This window comes from Prionailurus bengalensis, chromosome F2 (assembly GCF_016509475.1).
Source record: "Prionailurus bengalensis isolate Pbe53 chromosome F2, Fcat_Pben_1.1_paternal_pri, whole genome shotgun sequence".
NCBI lineage: Eukaryota > Metazoa > Chordata > Mammalia > Carnivora > Felidae > Prionailurus > Prionailurus bengalensis.
Window position 1 is genome coordinate 3685798 of NC_057353.1, and position 25207 is coordinate 3711004.

Below are 25207 nucleotides of genomic sequence, written 5' to 3' on the forward strand. Positions count from 1 at the left end.
CATGAAGGAAAACCCAACCATATGAGTTGCAAACTTCAATACCTCATTTACAATTATGGATGGAACTGGGAAGAAGTTGAATAAGTAACGAGAAGACTTAGAAAACAGCTAGTTTGAGACATCTAGAGGACATTCTACCCAACAACAGCAGAATACATCTTTTTCTCAACTACTCAAAGAATGTTCTTCATGATACATCCTATGCTATGACATAGAAAAGTCTCAATACAGGGGCTCCTGGGTGGCTCAGTTGGTTAAGCAGCCGACTTCGGCTCGGGTCATGATCTCGCGGTCGGTGAGTTCGAGCCCTGTGTCGGGCTCTGTGCTGACAGCTTAGAGCCTGGAGCCTATTTCAGATTCTGTGTCTCCCTCTCTCTGACCCTCCCCTGTTCATGCTCTGTCTCTCCCTGTCTCAAAAATAAAACGTTAAAAAAATTTTTTTAAAAAGTCTCAATACATCCAAAAGGATTGAAATATAAAATACATTCTCCATCAATATGAGATTAAATTAGAATAAGCAACAGAAGAGAATGGGGGAACTTCATAAATACAGTTGATTCTTGTTTTTGTGATAATTATGTGCTATAAAGTCTTCATGACCAGTAATTCAGCAAATATTGAAATATTGCTTCTAGGGGAAATACAGGGTTGAGTTCCTGCAAACCTCTGGTCACAGCATTTTCATCAACTAATTAATTAATAAATAGCTTTGTTTTTATGTGTGTTTTCATTTAAAGACAACTTATTTAATATTACTGTTGATTCTTTAACATTGAACTCGCAGTCATCAGCACTATAGCTTATGCCCAAACAAAGCTTACCCAACATGTGTGTTCTCTCTGTAAGCGCATTACAATGTTCCTGCAATTAAAACATCAAACAGCACATCAGCACTGTGCTTTGGGGACATTTTAAACAGCAAAGTTTAAATACAAGGTACAAAGTTTAAATACGATACAAAAATGTGAAAATCTTGACACTAAATACAGTGCAAAAAAAGCTACGTTTGGTGTACAGTTTATAATATGAGGGCTCAAACAGGAAGTCCAAGTATCACCTTGTTTGGCCTCTGCTGGGAAAGTACATGGCGTGTCACTAAAATTTTTCACTGCTTTGCATATATCCACAAATGACCGTGAAAACAGTGTGAATAGATTTTGGAATTACAAATAAATATCAGCACGTGGGTAAATTTGCAATAGAGATTCCACAAATAATGAGAATCGACTGTACGTGATGGGGAGAAGGAAAACAGGGAAACTGTCAGTGAGTCAAAGGTTGAATCACAAGAAAAATAAGTAAATATTTTGCGATAAGTGAAAACCAAAAGCAATCTATTAGAATTTATGAAATGCAGATAGGTCAGTGATTGAGGAAAAGTCACATCTATAAATGTTTAATTAAAAAAGAAAAGATCTCAAATCAGCATCCCGGATTTTCATGTAAAGAAACTAGATAAATAACACTAAATTGAAATTAAAGCAAGCAGAACAAAGAAAGTAATAAAAATTAGAACAGAAAAATATAAAATAGAAGATAAAAGCGAGACATAATATCACCAAAATCAAAAGTTGATGCTTTGAAAGATAAGCCAAATTGAGAACCCTTTGAGAAATCTCATAAAGCATAGAAAAGACTCAGATTGTTAAAATCATGAATGACAGAGAGGACATCATTCCTGATGGAGCATATTAAAAAAAGATAAACAGAGAATAAAGGAACGAGACTTTATGTCAACCAACTAGGTAACTTAGATGAAAGGAATTATGGAAAGACACAGGCTGCCTACTAAAAATGACTCCAGGAGAAATAGTAAGTTGATTAGACCTAATGAAAGTAAGCATTAAAATAATTTGAGGACTTCCCATAAAGAAAATGACTTCATAAATGAACACAATACTAACAATATTATTATACAATATGATATATTGAATTATATAATATAATAGTATTAATATTATTGATACTAATAGAAATGGAATCCAGCAGGGTTTTAAAATATTGACAAACCATGACAAAGTGGGATTTATTACAAGAATGCACGATTGGTTTATCACCCCCAAATCAATCGATGTGACACACCATATTCATAGAATTTAAAATAGATGTATTGTCTCAGTAAATACAGAAGCATAGAGGTTTGACAAGCCCAAGACCCTTCCATAATAAAAACACTCAGCATAGGAAAAGCAGGGAAATTCCTCAATCTACTAAAGAGCAACTTGTGTAACCCATAGTGAGCATCATGCTTAATGTAAGAATAAATGTTTTTCTGGTAAGATCAGGAACAAGACGAAGAAGTCTGCTTTTACCACCGTTACTCAACAGTGTACTGATGCTTAGCGAGGACAGTTAGACAATAAAAAGAAATAAAACTATCTCAGTTCGCACATGCTGATCTTGTATACTGAGAATAATAAGGAACCCTCTAAATACTATGTTCACTAATAAATGAGTTCAGCAGTGTTTCATTATACAAAATCAACATACAATTATCAAGTACATATCGTAACCATGAACGCTTCCTAAATGAAATTAAGAAAACAATTCTACTTAGCATCTAAATCAATTAAATAGGAAAATATGTAATAAAAGAAGTGCAAAACTTATACACTGAAAACAATGTAACATCGTTGTAAGAAATATGAAAGATTTGCCTAAAGGGAAAGATATTCTATATTTGTTCATTAGAAAACAATACTGTGAAAAAAAGCAATTTCTCCCTAAACTGAACAACAGATTCAATAAAAACCCTTTCAAAAAAGCCAGCTGTTTTTATTGTCGAAATTGACAAGCTAATCTTAAAATTTAATGAAAATGCAGGGGATCCAGATTAGCCAAAGTAGTTGAGAAAGAATGAAATTGTACAACACACACTTCTTTGACTATTACTCAAAATTAGTTCCTTTGTCTTCCATAGCGATAAGAACACATACTGGAAAAAATACTGGCATTTTTCCTTGAAAGTAGCATGCTTATGGAAAATTGCATTTGAAATGCTCATTAATATATTGATTTTTTTAAAATTTTTTTGCAACGTCTATTATTTTTGGGACAGAGAGAGACAGAGCATGAACGGGGGAGGGGCAGAGAGAGAGGGAGACACAGAATCGGAAACAGGCTCCAGGCTCCGAGCCATCAGCCCAGAGCCTGACGCGGGGCTCGAACTCCCAGACAGCGAGATCGTGACCTGGCTGAAGTCGGACGCTTAACCGACTGCGCCACCCAGGCGCCCCAATATATTGATTTTACCAAAAATCAAACTCTGATGCTTTTCACAAGACCATAGCCCTGGATATTGCATAATCAGCATTTCTGTGTATCCGAATGCTTCTGAATTTGCACAGCAATGAGTGATAGAGTAAGGAGACACTGCTTGGGATTTTAGACAGAACAGGTCCTTATTCTTAGACTGAAGGAAATAAAGCACTGAATATTTGCCACTGTAACTACAGATTTAATATAGTAAGAGAGCCATTGCCAAATCCCTTTTATTGTGCAATATAAGTTCACAGGAAGTTATAAAGATAACACAGAGACATTCCATGTAGTCTTTACCTTCTTTCCCCCAAAGGTTATATCTTATATATCTATAGTATAATATAAAAAAAACCCAGGAATTTGACATTGATGCAATATGTATATAGTCATAGGTCAACTTTAGCATGTGTGCATTTGCAGAACCATTTCCACAATCAAGATACAGGACTTCCTTTGTCGTGTTGGCCCAGCTCTAACTTCTGCCATTCCTAAATCCTAGTAACAATGAATCTGCTTTTTCATTTCTGTAATTTTGTCATTTGAGAATATCGTATAAATTAAATCATGCAATATGTGCCGTTTTGAGATTGATGCCTTTTCATTCAGCATAACGACCTTGAGATCCACCCCAATAGCTATGGATAGCAATAGTTTCTTCTTTTTTGTTGCTGAGGAGTATTCCATTTTATGGATGTGGAACACATTTGTTTAACTATTTACCTGTTGAGGAACACTTGCTTGTTTCCAGTGTTTAGTTACTGCGAACAAAGCTGTTAGGAACAATAGCATGCAGGGTTTTACCTGGACATGAGATTTCATTTCTCTGGGACAAATGCCCAAGAGCACCGTTGTTCAGAACGGTGTGGAAAACGGTTGTTTGGTTTTTAAAGAAAATGTCAAATTATGTTTCTGAGTGGCTCTAACATTTCATGTTTCCAACAGTAATGTGTGAGGAATCCAGTTTCTCTACATCCTCACCAGCATTTGGAATTGTTATTACTTTTTATTTTAGTGGTTTTCTTCATAGTCTTAGTATACATTATAATACCCTAATGGCTAGCCATGGTGAACAACTTTTCATGTGCCCATTTTGTACCTGTACATCCCCTCTTTGAAATGTCTCTGTTTGTCGACCACTTCCTAATTGTATTTTTTAGTTTGTTTTACTCTTGAGCTTTATGAGTTCTTTATTCTATCTGTGAGGCTTTGTCAGATACGCTGTTGGCAAATAGTTTCTTCCAATACGTAGGTTGTCTTTCAACTTAATAGGGTATCTTGCAGAGAAAGATTTAACATTTTCATAAACCCCATTATTAATTCTTTTATAGAGTATGTCTTTGGTGTCATGTCAAGAATTTTTCAACAGGTCCAGGTGCCAGATTTTTCTCCTGTGCTATCTTCAAAAAATTCCCTGGGCCTGACATTTACATTTAACCATAACACATCTGAGTTCACTTTCTTCCTGTAAGCTGTTAGGTTTGAACTGACCTTCACTGGTTTGTCTATCGATGCCCAATTACTTCAGCAACATTTGTTGTAAAGACTATTTTTCTCTATTGAATTGCTTTTATAGCTTTGTAAAAACATGTGTTGGGCATACTTGTGTGGCATTGTTTCTTCGTTTATCTATCCCTGTCAATATTATATAATTCTGCATACATTAACCATACTTTAAATGAAAAAAAAAAACCAAATGATTCCTTCTATTTTATTCTTACTTTCCAGAATTGCTTTAGCTATTGTAGTCCCTTTATCTTTCAATAGACATTTTATAATTACCTTGTCTGTATCTATGAATAATTTCACTAGGATTTTGACAAGGATAGCATAAAACATACATCAAGTTAAGAATTGATATCTTTACTATGTTGATAGAGCGATGAAAGCTGGATATTTTTTTGTTTCTTTAGGTCTTTTCATTTAATTATTCTGAATTGTGTACTTTTCATTCGATAATCCCCATTGGTGCATTTACATTTAGGAAAATCATTTTTTGAAGGAATGTAATAGGCATTTTTTAAAATTTTGTTTTCCAAATATTAATGCTATACTATAGAAATATAATTAATTTTTTTTGTATTTACATTGTATCCTGAAACCTGTAGAAATATACCTGTTGGTTCTCGGTGTCTTTTGTTTTTGTTTTGAAGATTCCTTGGGTTTGTCTACCTAGATCAAGACATGCAAATTAAAGAAAGATATATTTCTTTTTTCTGACCTGTAGCACATTGCTTTCATTTTCTTGCCTATCGTGTCTACAAATACCATAGTAACATCATTGGTGACTGTGGACATTCTCCACTTGTTCCTTATTTTAGAGGAAAGCGTTTAGTCTTTCACCGTTCAGCATGATGTTGTTTCAAATCTTTAATAGAAGTTTTTTTTTTTCCTCAGGTTGTGTTAGTTCCCCTCTATTTTTATTTTTCTGAAAGTTTTCATTGTGAATGTTTATCAATTAGTATGGCTACGTAAATTTTGTAGCTTATTAATATGGTGGGATATGTAATAGATTTTCAAATGTTGAACCTGTCTGACATTCCTAAAATAAATCTTACCTGATAATGATGCGTAATGTATATATACTGATGAATTACTTTTGTCAAAATTGTGTTAAATATTTTTCTGTTTATATTCATGAGGAATATTGGTCCTTAGGGATTTTTGGTATTTTGTTTGTTTGTCTCTTTGTTTTTGATACTATCTTTGCCTGGTTTTTGTATCAGGATAAAACCGTCTTATAAAATGAGTTGGAAATGTTTCCTTCTCTTCTATTTTCTGGAAGATACTGTGTAGAATTATTGATTCTTTAAAGGTTTGGTAGAGTTCTCTAATGAAAACATTTGAGCCAGGAAATTTCCTTTTTGAGACTTTTAAAATTATTAGTTCAGTTGACTTAACAGATAGCTATTCAAATGATGTATTCGTCTTAAATGAGTTGTGGTAATTTTTACTTTTTTAAAAAATTTTTTAAATGTTTATTCATTTTTGAAAAACAGAGACAGAGCACAAGCAGGGGTGGGGAAGAGAGAGAGGGGGACACAGAATCAGAAGCAGGCTCCAGGCTCTGAGCTGTCAGCACAGAGGCTGACACGGGGCTTGAACCCACGCACCATGAGATCATAACCTGAGCTGAAGTCGGATGCTCAACCGACTGAGCCACCCAGGCACACCCTGTAATTTTTACTTTTCAAGGACTTGGTCAATTCTAAGTTGTCAAATTTATGTGTGTAGACTTTCTTATAGTATTTCCATATTCTTCATTCCATTATTGTTGCTTTGAAGTCTGTAGACTTTATAATGATACCCCAGTTCCATTCCTGTGAGTAATTCATACCTTTTTTCTATTTTTCTGTTAGTCTTTACAGAAACATTTCAAAGTACCAGAATTATTTTTTCATTAATCTTCTCTTAGAGTTCTGTAATCAACTCTATGATTTCTGCTCTTAATTTTATTAATTTGCTTCTTTCTGGTTTCTTTGATTTAGTCTTTCACCGTTCAGCATGATGTTGTTTCTTTTTCTAATTTCACAAGGTAGTATTTTTAGATTGTTGAATTGAAACTTCCTTATTTCTAATACAAACATTTGATGCTATAGTTTCTTTCCTAGCACTGCATTTACTGCATTCCACAAACTTTGATACATTGCATTTCTATTTTAAAGCAAATCAATATGTTTTTAATTTTCTTCAAGGTTTCTTTTTTTGATCAACAGATTTTATTTAGAAGTGTGATACTTAATTTCTAAGTGTTTGGAGATTTTCCTGTTATCTTCCTAGAATTTATTTCTAGTCTGATACAGTTTGTCAGAGAACATACTCTGTATGACTTCAATTTTTTTTTCTAATTAGTTGACATTTTCTTTATGGCCCAGGATATAACCTCATTATGGCTTCACAAGAGTAGGAGCCTAGACCTTGGCTAATGGAAACAAGAGTAAGGTCTCAGTTTTTCCGTAGCATTTGTCCAGAGTAGAACAATTAATGGATGCACATTTTCTGCCTGACTAGACTGCCCCTTTTCAGGTGATATGGCTAGAGAAAGTCGATATCTGTTGGGTTTTTTTCATTTCGTGTTTTTTTTCATTTGTTTGTTTTTCTATAATCAGTGATGTTTCTGGGTTCCCAGCCTTGTTTGGAATATATGATGCAAAAAGAAAAACTCACCATGAGAACTCACCAGGGTCTTATTCCTCAAGTCCAGAGGTCTCTGGATCCCTAGCTTATCTGCCTTCTCCTCTCCTTTCACAGTGTCCTGTTGTTTGTTTTTACATACTATTTCCAGAGCTTTTTATTACACTCAGGGGGAGAAATAAGGAAACATATCTACTCCATCATTCCAAAAGTAGAACTGTATTTTTAAAGTACTATTAATGCCACTTCTAAAAAATATAATTGTCCTAATGAGTCTGATTCTTAGTTTTTCACCTTTAATAACCCCAACTAAATAGTGACAAAAATATAACAAAAATTAGACAGTGAAAGTTTAATTGTGGATATGGTTCTTCTTATTATGGCGATAACAAACAAGGAGACTGAATCACTGATCAAAAGCCTTCCAATAAAGAAAAACCCAGGATCAAAAGGATCCATAGGTGATACTAACAATCATTCAAAGAAGAATTAATACTGACCTTTTTTAAACTCTTAAAAAATACAAGAGGAAACACTCCCAAAATGATTTTATGAAGGTAGAATTACCCTGATTCCAATGCTAGACAAAGACAGGATTAAATGAAAGTAAACTACAGGCCAGTATCGCTAAAGAACGTGGATTCAAAAATCCTCAGTGAAATACTAGGAAGTCAAAATCAACAGCACATTAAGAGTATCATAAAGGGAATTTATGCCTGGGATAAAAGGATGGTTCAACATACAAACGTCAGTGTGATATTAGCAGAGTAAAAGACTACATTAGCAGAATAAAAGAGAAAATTACCACGATCATCTCAATAGATACAGAAAGCATTTGACCAACTTCAGCATCTTTTCATTATAAAAATTTGCAATAAAAAAAGTACAAAAAACCCACAAATATAAACACAATAAGGTTATATTTGGAAAACCCACAACTAACATCATAAGGAATAGGGAAACACTGAAAACATTTCTTCTACAATCTGGAATGAGGCAAGTGTGCCCACTTATGCCAGTGCTATTCAACAAAGTACCAAAAGTGCTAACCAGAAATTAGGCAAGAAATGTAAATAAAAGACTTCTAAATTGGAAGCAAAGAGGTAAAACTATTTCTGCTTGCAGATGATGTGATAATATGCATAGAAAACCCTGAAGATTCCACAAAATTATGATTAAAACTAAAATTCAGTAAATTCACAGGATACAAAATTGACATAAAAATCAGTGGCATAATTGTACACTAGCAGAAAACTGAAGATAAATTTGGCAAACAATCTTATTCACAATCACAACAAAAAGTGTATATTACTTAAGAATTAAACAAAGAAATGCAGGATTTATACACTGAACATTATAAAACACTGATGAAGGAAATTCTAAAAGACACAGATAAATGGAAAGACATCCCATGTTTATGAAATGGAATAATTAACATTGTTAAAATATTCATATTACCCAAAATGATCTGTAGATTCAATGGAATATCTACCAAAATCACAATCATGTTTTTTTCAGAAATAGAAAAATCATAAATTCATATGGAATCACAAGACCCCAAGTAGCTAAAGCAACCTTAAGTGAGAAGAAGAAAGCTGTAGGATCACATTTCCTAACTTCAAATTATATTACAAAGCTACAGTAACCAAAACAGTACAGTACTGCCAGAAATATAAACATATAGACCAATGATTAGAATACAGATTCCAGAAATGAACCCACACATTTATAATCAACTGCTCATTGACAAAGATTCCAAGAACACACAGTGAATGGTTCTTCAACAAGGGATGCTGGGAAAACTAGATAACCACATGCAAAAGAATAAAACTGGATCAATATCTCATAGCATACATAAAAATTAACACAAAGGCTTAAATGTATGACCTGAAACCATGCAACCATGTTTCCTAGAAGAAAACATAAGGAAAGAACTTCTTTACATCAGTCTTGGCAATAATTTGTTTGGATATGATGCCAAAAACATGGACAACACAAGACAAAATAGACAAGTGGGACCACATCAAACTAGAAAGCTTCTGTACAGGGAGGGAAATGATCAAGAAAATGAAAAGGCAATCTACAGAAAAGGAAAATTGTTTGCAGACTGTATAGCCAATAGTAATGTCTAAAATATATAAAGAACTCAAACAAATCAATACCAAAAATACAAATAACTCAATTAAAAAATGGGCGAATGTCCTAATAGACCCTTCTCAAAAGAAAAAATTTGTATGACTAACGCCTATATGAAAACATGCTCAACATCAGTAATCACCAGGGAAATGTAAATCAAAATCATAATGAGATATCACTTCACACTTATGAAGATGGCTCTTACCAAAAAGATAAACAATAACAGTGTCGGCAAGAATGTGAAGAAAAGCGAGGCCTTGTGTACTGATGATGGGGATGTAAATTGGCACAGCCACTATGGAAAACAGTATGGACATTTCTCAGAATATTAAATAGGATTACTGTATTATCCAGCAATCCTGATTCCAGGTACATTCCAAATGAAATGAAATCACTATCTTGAAAACATATCTACACTGCCATGTTCATTGCCGCATTATTCATAATAGGCAAGCGATGGGACAAAACTTACTGTCCTTTGACAGATCAAGAATATATTATACACACACACACAGTGAAATACTGTTCAACCTCATAAAAAAGGATTTTGTGCCATTTGTGACATGGATGGAATGGGAGGGCATTATGCTAACTAAAATAATAGGCAAGACACAGAAAAAAATAGCGCACAATCTAACTCACACATTGCATCTAAACCAGTCAAACCTTGAAGCAGAAAGTAGAAGGGTGATTGCCGAGGCTTGGGGGAGGGGGAAATGAGGTGATGTTGGTTAAGGGTGCAAAATTTCAGTCATGCAAAATGAATAGAACCTAATATATAATGTGACTGGCGATAGTTAACAACACTATATTGCGTATTTAAAATAAAATCTCTCTCCACCCCTGCAAACACAATGGTAAGTATGTAGATGTGATCATATGCTAATTAGCTTGATTTGGGTGCTCTTTTCACAATGTGTGCAAATATCAAAGCACCCAATCATCCACCTTAAATGCATACAATCGTGTATGTCAAAGATATCACAGTAAACTCGTACAAAGAAATTTAAAAAAATAGGGGACCCAGAACTTAAAATATGGGTCAGAAAAGATGATTAAATATGGAAGCTGTACAGTGTTTCTTTTATTTTGAAAATGATTTAAGGAGTGATAAAATAGTTTAGACAGTAGACTCATATCTTGTAATATGTAATAATAAAGAGATAATTATTGATGAAACATGCTTTAATTTAATAACACATATGTACATTTCCAGTTACAAGGTGAACGCATATAACCGAAGCTTATTTAACAAGTAATATGGTTTGTTTGGGGGACATGACTGCTTGAGTTGCCATATGTATTACAAGATAAAAGTTCTAATTAACTCTTTGGTTGTGAAAAGTTCTCATAAGTACTGAAAAAAAAGTCATGTGGATTTACCTGGGAGTTGGGGGAACTTTTTTTTTTTCCTTTTCGTTTTTGTTATTGTTCTTTATGGCTGTATGAGCTCAATGTCATAATACAAAAGCCCATTATGCATTTTTCTCTGAAAGGAGAAACTCATAAATTCTCACTTCATTACTCAGAAAGCTTAATAAATTTGCCATCTGTTTTCCAAAGCCTCATTTAACTTCTCAGAACTTTCCTAGTAGAACAGGGAAATGGTTCCCAGTTGAAGTCATGAGCAATATTGTTTGTAGCTATTTGACAATTTACCAAAAAATCATTATTGCTATTGGGAACTTTAAAAAAAAAAGTGGCTTATAGCTGATGTTAATGTAAACACTACTATATCAAGGATTACTGGCATTCTCATAGTTGTTCCTACTAAATTTTCCAGCCATATATTTTTTCTTCACTACTTCTAATGTTTTGTTTTTATATTTATGTGTATGTGTTTTAAAATTATAATTTGATATAATATGGCCAGACAGTCCACTGACTTCAAAACAGGTTGTCTTTGAAAAACATCAAAGAAGCTTTATTCATTGAAATTCGTAGCAATTCCCTCCAAGGAAATGCTTAAAATATTTCCTAAGCTAGTGTATATAGGATATTAATCCTAAATTACTAAATTTGAGATCTGGAAGCCAAGGTAGTGCTTTTATGCACAGTACAATAAGAGAAGGAAAAAAGCAATTGTGTTCCTATTTAGAGGAACAGTGCAGAGTACAGAAACATTTTTACATTGATTTGGTCATTGGAGGATTTTCCCCAAAACCATTTCCTGCCCGTAATCTCCACAGTCTCAGTGACTCTGTGCTGCCACAGGATACCTTTTCACAAATATCTGGTTCAGTAAGACTCAAGTCAGAAATCAAGGATTGACTTCCCGTAATACCACCTTCTAGCTAATCTCCATAAATCTTCCTTTTCTCATTATAAATTGTGGATAGAAGTGTCTGCCTTAAAAGAGTGCTCTAAGGGACAACCTCTTCTGTGGTTGTGATGGTAAAGACTGAACATATAACGCAATATATGGAACATTTTGTGTGCTCAGTAAGTGGCTGTCAAAGATCCTTATTAAAGAGTCCGTGATGTGTTGGTTTGTCTTCTGGAGAATGACTGGCAATTTAGACAAATTCATATGTAGCATTGAGGTCTCATAGATGAGGACGTTTAAAAATCACCAACCCGGGTAGGTTTTGGTATGAAGGATCTCCCTCTGCATTGGAAATGAAGGATAGCCTTCCTATGCTGCTTTGCACAATTTCTAACTTTTTTCTGGCATCTGGAACCAAAGGTCCTATAAAATTCCAAGATCCTTTCACTGAAAATTATCGAGAGCACCAGCTACTCAGGCTACGGAGAAAAGCATGAGGAGGGGGCAGGGACACCTATTTAAGAGGGCAGATCCTGCATCCATCCACGTTGGTTGTGCTTCAGACTGTAAAAGAAACAGAAGCACCAGGAAATAAATCAGGGAGAAAACATTGAAGTCAGTTATGTGTGTGTGTATGTAATTGACATACCCATTGCTTTATCTGAAAGGTTATTTAAAACTGTTGATTGAATTAGGAAAAGAAATATGGGGTGAAGGACGTATGTGGGCAGCACATGCTTCTACCTATAAAAGAGCTTCTAAACTGGGAATCACTGAGGATGCCGAACCATTTTTATTTCTAAGAAATTGTCTTCTTTGTACATAATTTATTTTTCAAGTCTTCTATTTTCTTTTATGAGCTATTGAATTTTATTTTCTCATGTGTTAAGAGTGCAAAACATTTTTAACTTGGAAAGTGATAAGTTTAAATTAACATCTTTAAGGAAAAACAAATATATTAACTGCCTCTAAAATAAGTAACTGTCAAGGGGAATATGTCTATGGTGTGATCTTTTTTTCCCTTTTGCCGAAAGTCACCATTTACCTATAGAAGAAATGTAACAACATTTTTATTTTAATGATGTAAATGTAAACATTTTGAAAATAAAAATTTAAAAAATAACAACACACTTGAAAGCATTTTCCAAGGAGTAACCTAGAGTATAACAATCAGGTACAATGTTTTCTTCTCATAATAAAGAAACAAATAGTGCTAAAAATTACAGTAATCATGAAATCTTTGAAAATGAGAAAAACAGAATTTTGCATTGAAAAATTAATTATTTGATTTTGAAAACAGGTACTGTAGAATTGTTCATAATATATGCATATTTTATTTATAGCCTCTTACATTTGCATTAGGATCAACTGTTTAAATTGTCCCATTTGAGTTTCTTAGGGCATCTCTCATGTCTTTTTCAAATTTATGGTCCCAGGTATCAAGACATTGGCTGGCATATTATCATTTACTAAATAACTTAGTATTAGAGAAATGGTATAAATGTGGCATTAATGTATATCAGTGGTTTTTTTTTTATTCACTTAGAGGAATGATGCAAGATATTATTAAACAAGATTATATATTACATCAGGATCCTAGGAGTACTTAAGACTTTGAAAGTAAGCATATTAGTATAGATTGGGAATTAAATGAGTTTTTATTTTATTCACCAAACCTTGTAATAGAAGTCAAGAGACCAAGATAAACAATAAGTCAATAGCCCACACCACATAAATTTTACAAATCAGTGTACCTTAAGGCATCTTATACAATCAAGTGCCAAAGTGGATTGATCTTCCAGAATGGCAAAATAAGGTCTTCTAAAATGGTGCTTCTCTGGAAAAGCAGTGTTTAAAAAAAAAAAAAGTCAAAATTATCAGAATTAACTTTTTCAGACTTTGAAATTAAACACTTTTGCAATAACTGTAGATTTATTACAGACATGCTCATGCTCTGTCTCTCTCTTTCAATAATAAATGAACATTAAAAACTTTGAAAAAATAAGTGACATAAGGAGGCGGTGCTTGTGGCATGTAGGGTGCATATTGGCAGTATAGGCTCATTACAATTCACCTTTGCTTCCTCTGTTGGGTCATTTCTTTTGGTGGCAGATATTTTTCTTGCATGTCTGTCTTCTTCCATTTAAATTTTTTTTAAGTTTACTTATTTATTTTGAGAGAGGTAGAGTGCAAGAGGAAGAGGGACAGAGAGACAGAGACAGAGAGAGAGAGTCCCCAAGCAGGCTCCGCACCGTCAGCACAGAGCCCAACGCAGGGTTCCATCTCCGGTGAGATGGCGAACTGGTGAAAGCATGAGTTGGAGGCTTAAGCGACTGAGCCACCCAGGAACCCTTGTCTTCTTCAATTTTGACTGATCGAATTTCTCCACCTCAGCCATATTGAGTTTGTCAGACACTGTTGCAGAGGAAGTAGAGGAGGGCATACAGGAAATGGAGTTAATAATAATTTTTATTTCACATAGTTTAAAAAACACGTATGACAAACATGGATTAAAACTTTGTTATTCTTTTTTATGAAGTTATAAAGTCAGTAACATGGCTTTTTTTTTTAAATTGAGGTATAATTGACAGGGGAAATTTCAGATGTATAACATAATTATTTGATATTTGAATATGCTGTGAAATGATCACCACAGAGTCTGGGTAACATCCATCACCATACATAGTTACAGTTTTTTGTCTTTGGATGTGAACTTCTAGGATTTACTCCGTTAGCAACTTTCAAATATGCAGCATCGTGTTATTGACTCTATAGTCGCATACTGTGTATACAACCCCGTGACTTATTTTTTGTATACCTGGAAGCTTGTAACGTTTGATGCTTTTCCCCTATTTCACCCACCCCTAATCCCTTCGTCTGACAACCACCAATCTGGTTACTATATCTATAAGTTTATTTATTATTATTATTCCACATATATGTCAAATCATCTCTTTCTTTGTTGGACTTATTTCAGTTAGCATAGTGCCTTCAAGATCCATTGATTTTGTCACCAATGGCAGGAATTCATTCTTTTTCATGACTGGATAATATTCTTTTGTGTGTGTGTGTGTGTGTGTGTGTGTCTCACATTTCTTTATTTTCCATTAATGGATATTTAGGTTGTTTCCATATTTTGGCTTTGTAAATTATGCCGCAATGAATACGGAGGTGCATGTATCTTTTTGAATTAGTGGTTTTGCTTTCTTTGCTTATATACCCAAAGTGGAAATGCTGAATCATATGGAAGTTCTATTTTTTTAATGTCTATTTATTTTTGAGAGAGACAGAGACAGAACATGAGTGGGGGAGGGGCAGAGAGAGAGAGGGAGACACAGAATCAGAAGGAGGCTCCAGGCTCTGAGCTGTCAGCACAGAACCCTACTGGGGCTTGAACCCACAAACTGTGAGATCACGACCTGAGTTGAAGTCGGACGCTTAACTGTCTGAGTCACCCAGGCACCCCTGGAAGTTCGTTTTTACTTTATGAGGACACTTCATAGTGTTCTCCATAGTGCCTGCACCAATTTACATTCCCACCAACAGGGTACAAGTGTTCCCTTTTCTCCACTTCCTCACCAACTCTTGTTATTTCTTGTCTTTCTGGTAATAGCCATTTAACAGGTGTGAGGCGATATCTCACTGTGGCTTTGATTTTCATTTCCCTGAGAATGAGTGATGCTGAGAGCACCTTTCCAAGTACCTGTAGGCCATCTGGATGTCTTCTTTGGGAAATATCTATTCAGATTTGTCCATTTTAAGAATCAGATTATCAGGGCGCTTAGGTGGCTCAGTAGGTTGTCTGACTTCAGCTCAGGTCATGATCCCACAGTTCGTACATCTGAGCCCCACGTCGGGCTCTGTGCTGACAGCTCAGAGCCTGGAGCCTGCTTCAGATTCTGTGTGTCTCTCTCTCTCTAACCCTCCCCCACTCATGTGTGTGCCCTCTCTCTTTTTCACTGTCAAAAATAAATAAACATTTAAAAACTTACAAATCAGATCATCATTTTGCTCTTGGGTTGTATGAATTATTTATATTTGGGGGATATTTATCAAGTCAGATTTTTACAAATATGACTTCACATTCAATAGTTTGCCTTTTTCTTTTGCTGTATAGAAGCTTTTTATTTTGATGTAGTCCCACTTATTTATTTTTGCTTTGTTGCTTTGTTTTTGGTGTTGGATCCCAAAAGAAAAAAATCATTGCCAAGACCAATGCCAGGGGGCTTACCATCTATGTTTTCTTTCAAAATTTTATGGTTTCAGTTATTACATTAAAGTCTTTAATCTATTTTGAGTCAATTTTTGTGTATAGTGTGAGATAGTGGGCCAGTTTTATTCTTTTATATGTGACTGTCCAGTTTCCCAACACCATTTATTGAAGAAATTGTCCTTTCCTCATTGTATATTCTTGGCTCTTTTGTTTTAAATGAGTTAGACAATATGCATGAGTTTAGTTTTGGAATCTTGATTCTATTCCACTGATGTGATGTATCTGTCTTTATGACAATGCCGTATCATCTTGATTCTGTAGCTTCGTAATATAGTTTGAAATCAGAGTGTGATGCCATCAGCTTTGCTCATTCTCAAGGTTGCTGGGCTATTCAGAGTCTTCTGTGGTTCTATACAGATTTGGGGATTGTCTGTTCTATTTTTGTGAAAAATACTAGCAGAATTTTGATAAGGATTACATTGAATCTATAGATTGCTTTGGGTAGCATGGACATTTTAACAGTATTAATTCTTCTAATCCATAACCACAGAATATCTTGACATTTATTTGTGTCTTCAATTTCTTTCTATCACTGTCTTTTGGTGTCTAATGTACAGCTCACTTACTTCACTGGTTACATTTATTCCTTGGTATTTATTATTTTGATGCAATTATAAGTGAGTTTATTTTCTTAATTTCTCTTTCTGATAGTTTATTATTAGTGTATAGGAATGTAATAGATTCCTGTATATTGATTTTATACCTTGCTATTTTACTGAATTTGCGTATTAGTGCTAATGTTTTTTAGTAGTGTCTTTGGGATTTTCTTTTATAATATCCTGTTATCTGCAAATATATGTATCTGTAGATATTTAAGTCCATCTTGTCCAATATGGTGTTTAAGGATGATGTTTCCTTTTGATTTTCTGTCTGGATGATCTATATATTGATGTAAGTGAGGTATTAATCCCCCAACTTTATTCTATTACTATTTCACCCTGTAGATCTTTTAATATTTGCTTTATATAGGTGCTTCCTAATTTATTAAATGTTAGAAAAACATAATTGATTTCGCCTATCGATTCATTTCTCTGCTCATTTAAGAAAGAAAAATGGACTTCTCTAAAAGATTATTATCTATACTTACTTTATTTTTTTTTGCACTCAATCACTTATGAACTGATTGCTATGAGTCTTTTGCATCCATTTCTCCATATAAACTTCTTCGTCAAGGATCAAAATGATCTCCATGTTGCTAAATCCAATAGTCAATTTCCAATTCTCATTTTCCAGACTTTGTGTTTTGTCTCTCTCTCTTCCCCGGCAATGACTTTTTTATTTTATTTTCTGTTTCTTCCCTACTTTCCTATATTTTATACTGCAGGATTCCCCAGATTAGTCCCTAATCCTTCTCTGTACATACCCTCCAAGCCTTGCCCTTCTCACTCAGATCACTGCTTTATCCTTTGTCTCATCTTTGTTCTGACACATCCTAATTTTTATAACCTACCTTGATTTTTCTACACTAATATATACATATATATAGCATATATTACATATATGCTATATATTATGTATGTTATATATATGTTATATATGTGTCATATGTTATACATATATATGTTATATATAATATATATGTTATATATGTTGTATATATGTTGTATATATGTTATATATGTGTTATATATGTTGTATATATATGTTATATATATATATATATGTTACATACTTACCCTTTTAATCCTATATGCTCTCAAATATAACATGTCCAAAACCAAACTTGATCTTTCATGCAAACCCTGCTTTTTTTCATAATTTCTCCATTTTACTAAATAACAACTCTCTCCTTTCAGTTGCTCAATCAAATATTTTGGAATCAACCTTGACTCAAGTTTACTTTCAAATCCTGCTCCTTTCCTTATTGAAAACTTTATAACTTCTTTCCTTTTTTTCAATCTTCTTCCCAAGAGCTTATTCTCAACAGTGTAGTCAGAATTATAATTTTAAGACTTAGGTCAATTCTTGTCACTTCTCTGCTTAGAAATTTCCCTTGTTTTTTTTCCATGTCACTCGGAGTAAAACTCATGAAGAGTTCATATGGACTGCAAATTCTGACCTGTGTTATTTCTTTGACTTCATTTCCTAGAGTTTTTTTTTAGACATTCCCTTAGTTCTGATTTTGCACACATGGCAATGGAGATTCTCTTATCTTGCAGCCCCTCCCTCACACACTCTTGCTGTCTTCTCTGCTTTCTTTTCTTTTTTTAAAAGTTTCTCTTTCCTTCTTATTTAGTCAGGTTTTTTTTTGAGGGAGAGAGAGGGCACAAGTGAGTGAGGGGCAGAGAGAGAGGGAGAGAGAGAGAATCCCAAGAGGGCCATATAGGGAGGGAAAGAGAGGAAGAGAGAGAGAGAGAGAGAGAGAGAGAGAGCAGCGGGACTCACTCATTGCGGGGCTCGAGCTCACCGGATACAGAGCTTGAACCCACAACCCGCGAGATCATGACCTGAGCCAGACAGAGTCTGATGCTTAACTGACTGAGCCACCTAGGCGTCCCTCTGTTTTATTTTCTTGACTTTACTTACAATTATTTCAGCAATATTATATTTAATTGATTTATAGTCTTGTATCTTGTGTCTTGCCACTAGAATTAAGTCCCTTCAGGACTTGGTTTGTCTGTTTTGCTCACTATTTTTTATCTTTCCACCAAGAAAAAGACTAAATGCCTATAAAGCACTCAATAAATATTCACTGAATGAATGAATGAATGAACGATGAAAATTTGAAGACAACTTATGTTTAGTGAGATTTATGGCGTTCAGAAGAGCTTTATCGTAAATAATCATAATAAATTTGATGTAAAAATAATAAATAATTTGATGGATGTCATTGTGGTTGCTCAGCAGGTAGATGGACAGATGTGTAGGTCTAGGAGTCATATTAGAAATGAGTAAATATATATATATATTTATATATTATATAAGTATATATATACACATACATATATATCTGTATATACACATACATATATATCTGTATGTATACATACATATATATCTGTATATATATGTATATATATAATATATATATCTGTATATATATGTATGTATACATGATAGTTAAAGCCTCAAGAACAGATATAGTTGCCAAAAGTGACCATGGAAACAGGGGAAAGATGAGTTGACATTGGAATCTAGAATCAAAATTGAGCACATGGCTGCCTCCTGCTTTCTCTTCTTACCTATCACTTCCCGCCTACCACTCACGCTCCTGAAAAAAAGGTGTAAAAACTTCAAAGTGCCAATCTACATCAAATAATTGGCATATAATTTACAAGGTATGAATAATTGGAATGAGTAATCTTTCTAAAAATTCCTGTATGATTAGATATTTATTTTTGACAATCAAGACATTATCTCCAAGTCACTAAAGATGCGGTAGAATTATTTTTGAGAAAACATTGTTATATTTTTGCCCACTTGCAATATTCAGATGTTTTCACCTTTACCAAGAGTGAATTGCATGTTTTTTTCTGGTTTTATTTTTTGTAACAGTACATGGGCACATGCAGATTTTCCAAAACTTTACCACACCTTTCATGTCTGGTGGACTTAATCTGGATTGATATCAAACATATTCAAAGTCTCCGGGTGACATAAACTGGTGGCACAAAGAGCGAAGGGATGAACAGGCGACTTTGACACAGAGTTAAGGCAAGCGGAAAGCTGCTCGTGGGCAGATACACGTCATGTTGCCAATGAAGTGGGTTGTTAAAAAGAAAGCTTCTGAAATAATTTATGGTGGGGTGACTGAAAGCATTTTTCGGTTAAAGCCTTTAAGGAAATGAGCATAACTAAATCAGATCTTTGCTGTTCTCCAGAATCGGCTAACATTGGCCATAGGAAGCTGTGAAATACAATACCAAAGTTTTGAAGGGAAGTACTGAGGCAGCGTAGCTGTTTTATCTATATCGTACAGAACTATGAGTGAATTTGTGTTGCTCTCTTAGTGTGTTTCTGCTGCATGACCTGAGAAAATATTCCTAGGATGAATTATTTTATTTCAATAGTTTCCTGGTGGATGGCAGATATTACACTCTGTCCTAACTGAATAGATACGTTGTGTTGTTTCTCATCGTCGCATATTACGAATTGCAAACACGATTAATGTGCATATCCGTTGTAATTCTGCATCCTTTATTACAAATGTGTAACGATAAAGCAACAACTTTGTCAGAAGTTTTGTGTGGTGTATTACCCTCTAGCGAATCCTCTTTGTGATAATTTTGTCATACAGATTCCATTCAGCACACGTATGTGTCTCCTCTCTATCCTCTTGAAATTAAGACATTTCTATGAGACGATTGATGGTTTTCCATAAAAAATATTTGTGACGTCAGCTTTTAAAATCTATCCTGAATATCACCTCCTGATTTTACAGCCAGTCTGACACCATTCGTGTTTGAAAAACAAAAAAGAAAAATCCAAAACTCCTTGTTTCTTTTTTTTTTTTTTTTTTTTTTTTTTTTTTTTTTTTTTTTTTTTTGCAACGTGGGATACAAATTTCCTTAAAGGTCTCAATGGGAAATACTTTTAAAAACTTCAAACTATTATTGGGCCTTGGCTGAGTTTTGTTTTGTTTTTTTTAAACAGTCAGATACAACAAATTTAAATAATCAAATACAACAGTTAAAATTAATTACATTTAAAATTAATGCATGTATTTTATTTTGGAACGGCACCATTTGGCTCCTGGTGCCGTAAATATTGATATACCCTTGCTTTCAGCATTTCGTATTCAGTGTCTTATGACAAATTGTAACTTATTCTAGAGAATAATGAAGAATATTTTTTAAATATTTTAATCCAAGTGTATCATTGGAAATGTGTATAAAGAGGTGAAAAATACTTTCTAAGTCACTCCCATGTTTCTCTTGTACTTTATCGAGAATAAGATTTTATTCTGGCCAAATATATCTCTATGCAGCATTTACCAATACTGAAGTGACTTTCATAGATAATAAGAATGCTTAGTATTTCTAGCCTCGGACTGCCATGTTTTGAAGTAGATCTTCAATACACATGAAGTTTACATATTGAATAAAAAGGCCTACAGTTTATATGCATCGGATATAATTAACTGGTTCCAATTGGTTTTATCAAGCTTCAAAAAATGACTATTATCTAGTTGTCTAGTTATTATCAAGTGTTTTCAAGACACTGATTTGTATTTGATCTGAAGCTTTTCTCGTTCCTTTGCAGGAGCTGGAATTTTCAAATCTGTTCGCTGTTCTCCACTGCATTCATTCGTTCTTTGCTGCCAAAGTAGCTTGTTTGGACCCTCTCTTTTTAGGCAATCAGGCTGCAGCTTCCGCTGCTCCCAGCTCTGCGACAACAAGCAAAGCCAAGTACACAACCTGACACACGGGGCTTCCTTTTGCCATGTACCGTGACTGTACAAGCCGAATGAACATCCTCATCATTTTAGACGCTGGAGAAACAATGGTGTCACCAGGTCGACAGTGAATTCGATTTGAAATTTCAGCAGAAAACAAGAAGGTCCTAAGGGATCTCAAAAGCATTTCTGTTTTGGAAGGCATTTGTGAATAATCTTAAAAGAACCTAACAGCTCGTTCTCACTCAGTTTATTTGTACCAGTATTTCATCAAAAGTGAAGACAAAAAAATGAATGATTCAAAGTATGTACATAATATAAAAAAATTGTAAGCTACCTATAAATAAAAATACCACTTAAATGGTTATTTCTGTATTTTAGATTATTTTGTATGACAGATACCTGTCGGGCCAGATCATGAACTAATGCCCTATCATTGAATTATAAGTAATATAAAGGAGGCAGACCATATGGCAGCAAAGGAAAAAAAGCATGCAAAATTTCATCAAGGAAGAAAGCACTTTAATTTGCTGGTGTAGAGTTTTCTGTGTATTCTCATTCCGCAACATGACGCTGGCACTCCAATTTTGTTTACCTTGTTGTCAGATATTCTTAAGAATTTCAAAAGAATAAATTCATTGATTCCATGAGAGTCGCAATGTAAAATGTATTATTTTTCCTTAAATCACTGAAACCAACGTTTTATCGCTGCTAGTGTCAACCAAACATGCCAAAAGATGCCCATTTAATGACGAATGAAGAAAACATTCGTGAACCTCTTGGTCTTTCCTTCGTTTAAGGAGATTTTCACTTACATAATGGGATTTGGTATCGCATTAAAGTTTCATAAATTTTCAGTGACCCCAAAAACTTTTGTAGAGAAAGCCATAGCGACACATGTGGCACGTGAAACAATTCTTTGTAATCCTAATTCTAGTTATTTACGGACTAAAATGATCATAGGGTATAGTCTCCAAGTTTTACTTATGTTAGGGAGATGACATTTTCCCATTTTAGTAATATTTTATGAGAAAATAAGGTGAGATACGAAAATAAAATTTTAAATTTCTAACTTACCATGTCATAAAAATGATTATATAAGGCCAAACTAAGTGGGCTATTTTAGGTATCTTGTGTTAGTAAATGTAAAGGGGATGGAAATCTGAAAACATCAGAGGTATGTGCACATGGCAGATCCCAGGCGTTACATGACCATTTGTTTAATGTCGAGAACCTTCTCCTTTACTACAGCTGTACTGAGATCTGCTTTTAAACAACCGTCTATTAAAAAAAGAAAGGTTACTTGTATGTTAACATGCATGTCCCCAACTAAATCAAACACTGGATATTTCCTTGTGAAGATGATGAAATACCCAGTAAGTTGGTTTGATTGTCTTTTTTTTTCTTTTTCAATATTTTTTTAATGTTTATTTTTGAGAGGCACAGAGAGACAGAGCATGGGTGGGGGGAGGGCAGAGGGAGAGGAAGACACAGAATCCGAAGCAGGCTCCAGGCTCTGAGCTGTCAGCCCGGAGCCCGACGCGGGGCTTGAACCTGTGAACCACAAGATCATGACCTGAGCCGAAGTCGGTTGCCCAACTGACGGAGCCACCCAGGCACCTCTGATTTTCTTTTCTTAAATAGGACAAAAAATTTATGAAAGAAAGGATCAAAATTGTTTGCAAAAAGGACACATGATCGTTATACTGACAAATTTATCAAACTATTTCCATAATCATCCTAAATTATTAATTCACTTTGTGTCTGGTTAATTCTTAAGCACATTGAGATTGAAAAGAAAAAAGCCAGGGCTCATAATTGTAACTGGCAAGAGTTAAGTTGCATCTAGGACGCCTTATTGAAAGAACTGTGGCAAATAGGACACCATGTGGTTTTTACATGGTTTCTTTTGACCATGAAATGAATATATACTCAAAATGGGGAGAACACTGTGAAATTACTGCTATCTATTGACTGAACAGGACAGTCATTCTAAAGCCAGGAGCCCGCCAAAAGCAGGCTTCAGGAAGGCCCCGGGGCCTGGGGAGGAAGAGAAGAGAGACGCCTGCCCCTTAGGGTAGGTAGCAGTAGGAGCCGGTTCTTTGCAGAATCTCTGCTGTGAGTTAGACGCGTATCTCAGAGCGCCCCACATTGGGGCAGCGTGGATGTGTCCACAGGGAGATCATCCGGTCTGTGGAGAGTAGGAAGTGGGCTCAGCCACCAGGAAAAAAAAAAAAAAAAAAGAAGTCCATTTAAACCCTTACATAAGTGCAATGTAATCATTTTTAAAAGCAATGCCAGGTTTATAAAAGCTCCGTTTTAAATATACAAAAGACAATTGAATGAAATATCTTTTTTGTTGTATAATAAAAAATCTTCTAGCCTGTGCTTAGGTGTATGAAGGAAACGGTGCACAATGAGATATGTATGGGTATATATCTCCTTGTATAACACACACACACACACACACACATATGTGTATATGTATATAATAAAATGCTACCCACAAATTATATTAGATGAATATATTTCAAATATATATATTTAATATACTTTAAATTTACACTGTAAATTGTAGCTTGAATTAAAATTTATGATAATACGATATTGTGTTTATTTTTGATACCACTGATTAAAAAAGAAAAAAACAAACCTAACAGGCCTAAATTGCTGCTTAACGTTACCTATTAGAAAAATATTACTCTGATGTTCATCAGTTACCAAATAGTATTTAGCACTTTCCTTTACAGTGGAATGATAAGCCACTGTGGTTTGTTATAACTGGAACTATTTGAATGAGAAAGATCAAAAAATGAACAAAATACTCAGATAAATATTTCTCATGTAATGTAGGTTTAGGTGCATGAGATTTACTCATCAAATCCTCGTTTGTACTAGAGCACATTTTAATAGCAGAATGCTTCATTATGTGTTAACCCCTCCAGTGCCTTGGGATATGTGTGTATGTGTGTGTGTGTGTGTGTGTGTGTGTACACATTATACATGTATGTGTACATATGTATGTGTATGTATGTATGTATATATGTATACATACATATATATGCACGTTAAAGGGTTCATTATACTGTACATAGTGCAAGCTCAAAGGGAATATTATATTATAGGTACTTAGGCCAGAGAAGGGAGTTCAAATATCATTTGAAATATTTGCTAACTACTATAATAATGTATTTTGCCTGATAAAGAATAACAATTCATTTAAGCTGACGTATATTAAAGCAGGGGCATTTTAATTTGTTATACCGCAGCAACTATTTATTTCAAATATACTTTAAGATAGAATGTGTAATGTGTACCCCAACATTTACCATCTAACACTATTTTAAAGGGAGAATAAGCAGCTAATCATTCTTGCCCATTTTTCAGGCAGGTACCAGCTTAGAGTCTTAAAGTCTGTGCTCACAAAACTGTCATTAGGCAAGAAGAAAAGTAATTACTTGAAAATAAATGTCAAGTTCATATTAACCATAAAAGCAGAGAAATTTTCCTTTGGGTGCATTGGTTTATAGATCGACGTTTCCCTCATTTACAATGACAAAGCTTATTCATAAACTTTGTTTACATGGAATGCTGGGTTTGAGAGAGCTTGATTTATTATTGTGGAAAAGTAATAATCCTAACAATGATTTAGAATTACTGCTAGAAATCAGCAGGTGGAGAAGCTTTAAAAGCACAAGGACGATCTTGTGCTTAACTTTTTAAGGTAAGTGTACACGTTCCGATATTAATAACAAACATTTTGCTACTCTTAATAGTGCTGTACTCATGAGCTCTTAAGGAATTG

At 34.3% G+C, this 25207-nt stretch overlaps 1 protein-coding gene across 1 annotated transcript in view; it reads left to right on the plus strand.

Annotated features, from left to right (window-relative positions):
* The window catches only part of SNTG1 (syntrophin gamma 1), an 888222-nt gene extending 865444 nt beyond the window's left edge, over window positions 1–22778 (plus strand). Inside the window, exon 20 of the mRNA XM_043601045.1 lies at window positions 21270–22778. Coding sequence (XP_043456980.1) covers window positions 21270–21428 — 159 coding nt within the window. The 3' untranslated portion in view covers window positions 21429–22778. The remainder of the gene's footprint in view (window positions 1–21269) is intronic.
* The last annotated feature ends 2429 nt before the right edge of the window (window positions 22779–25207 follow it).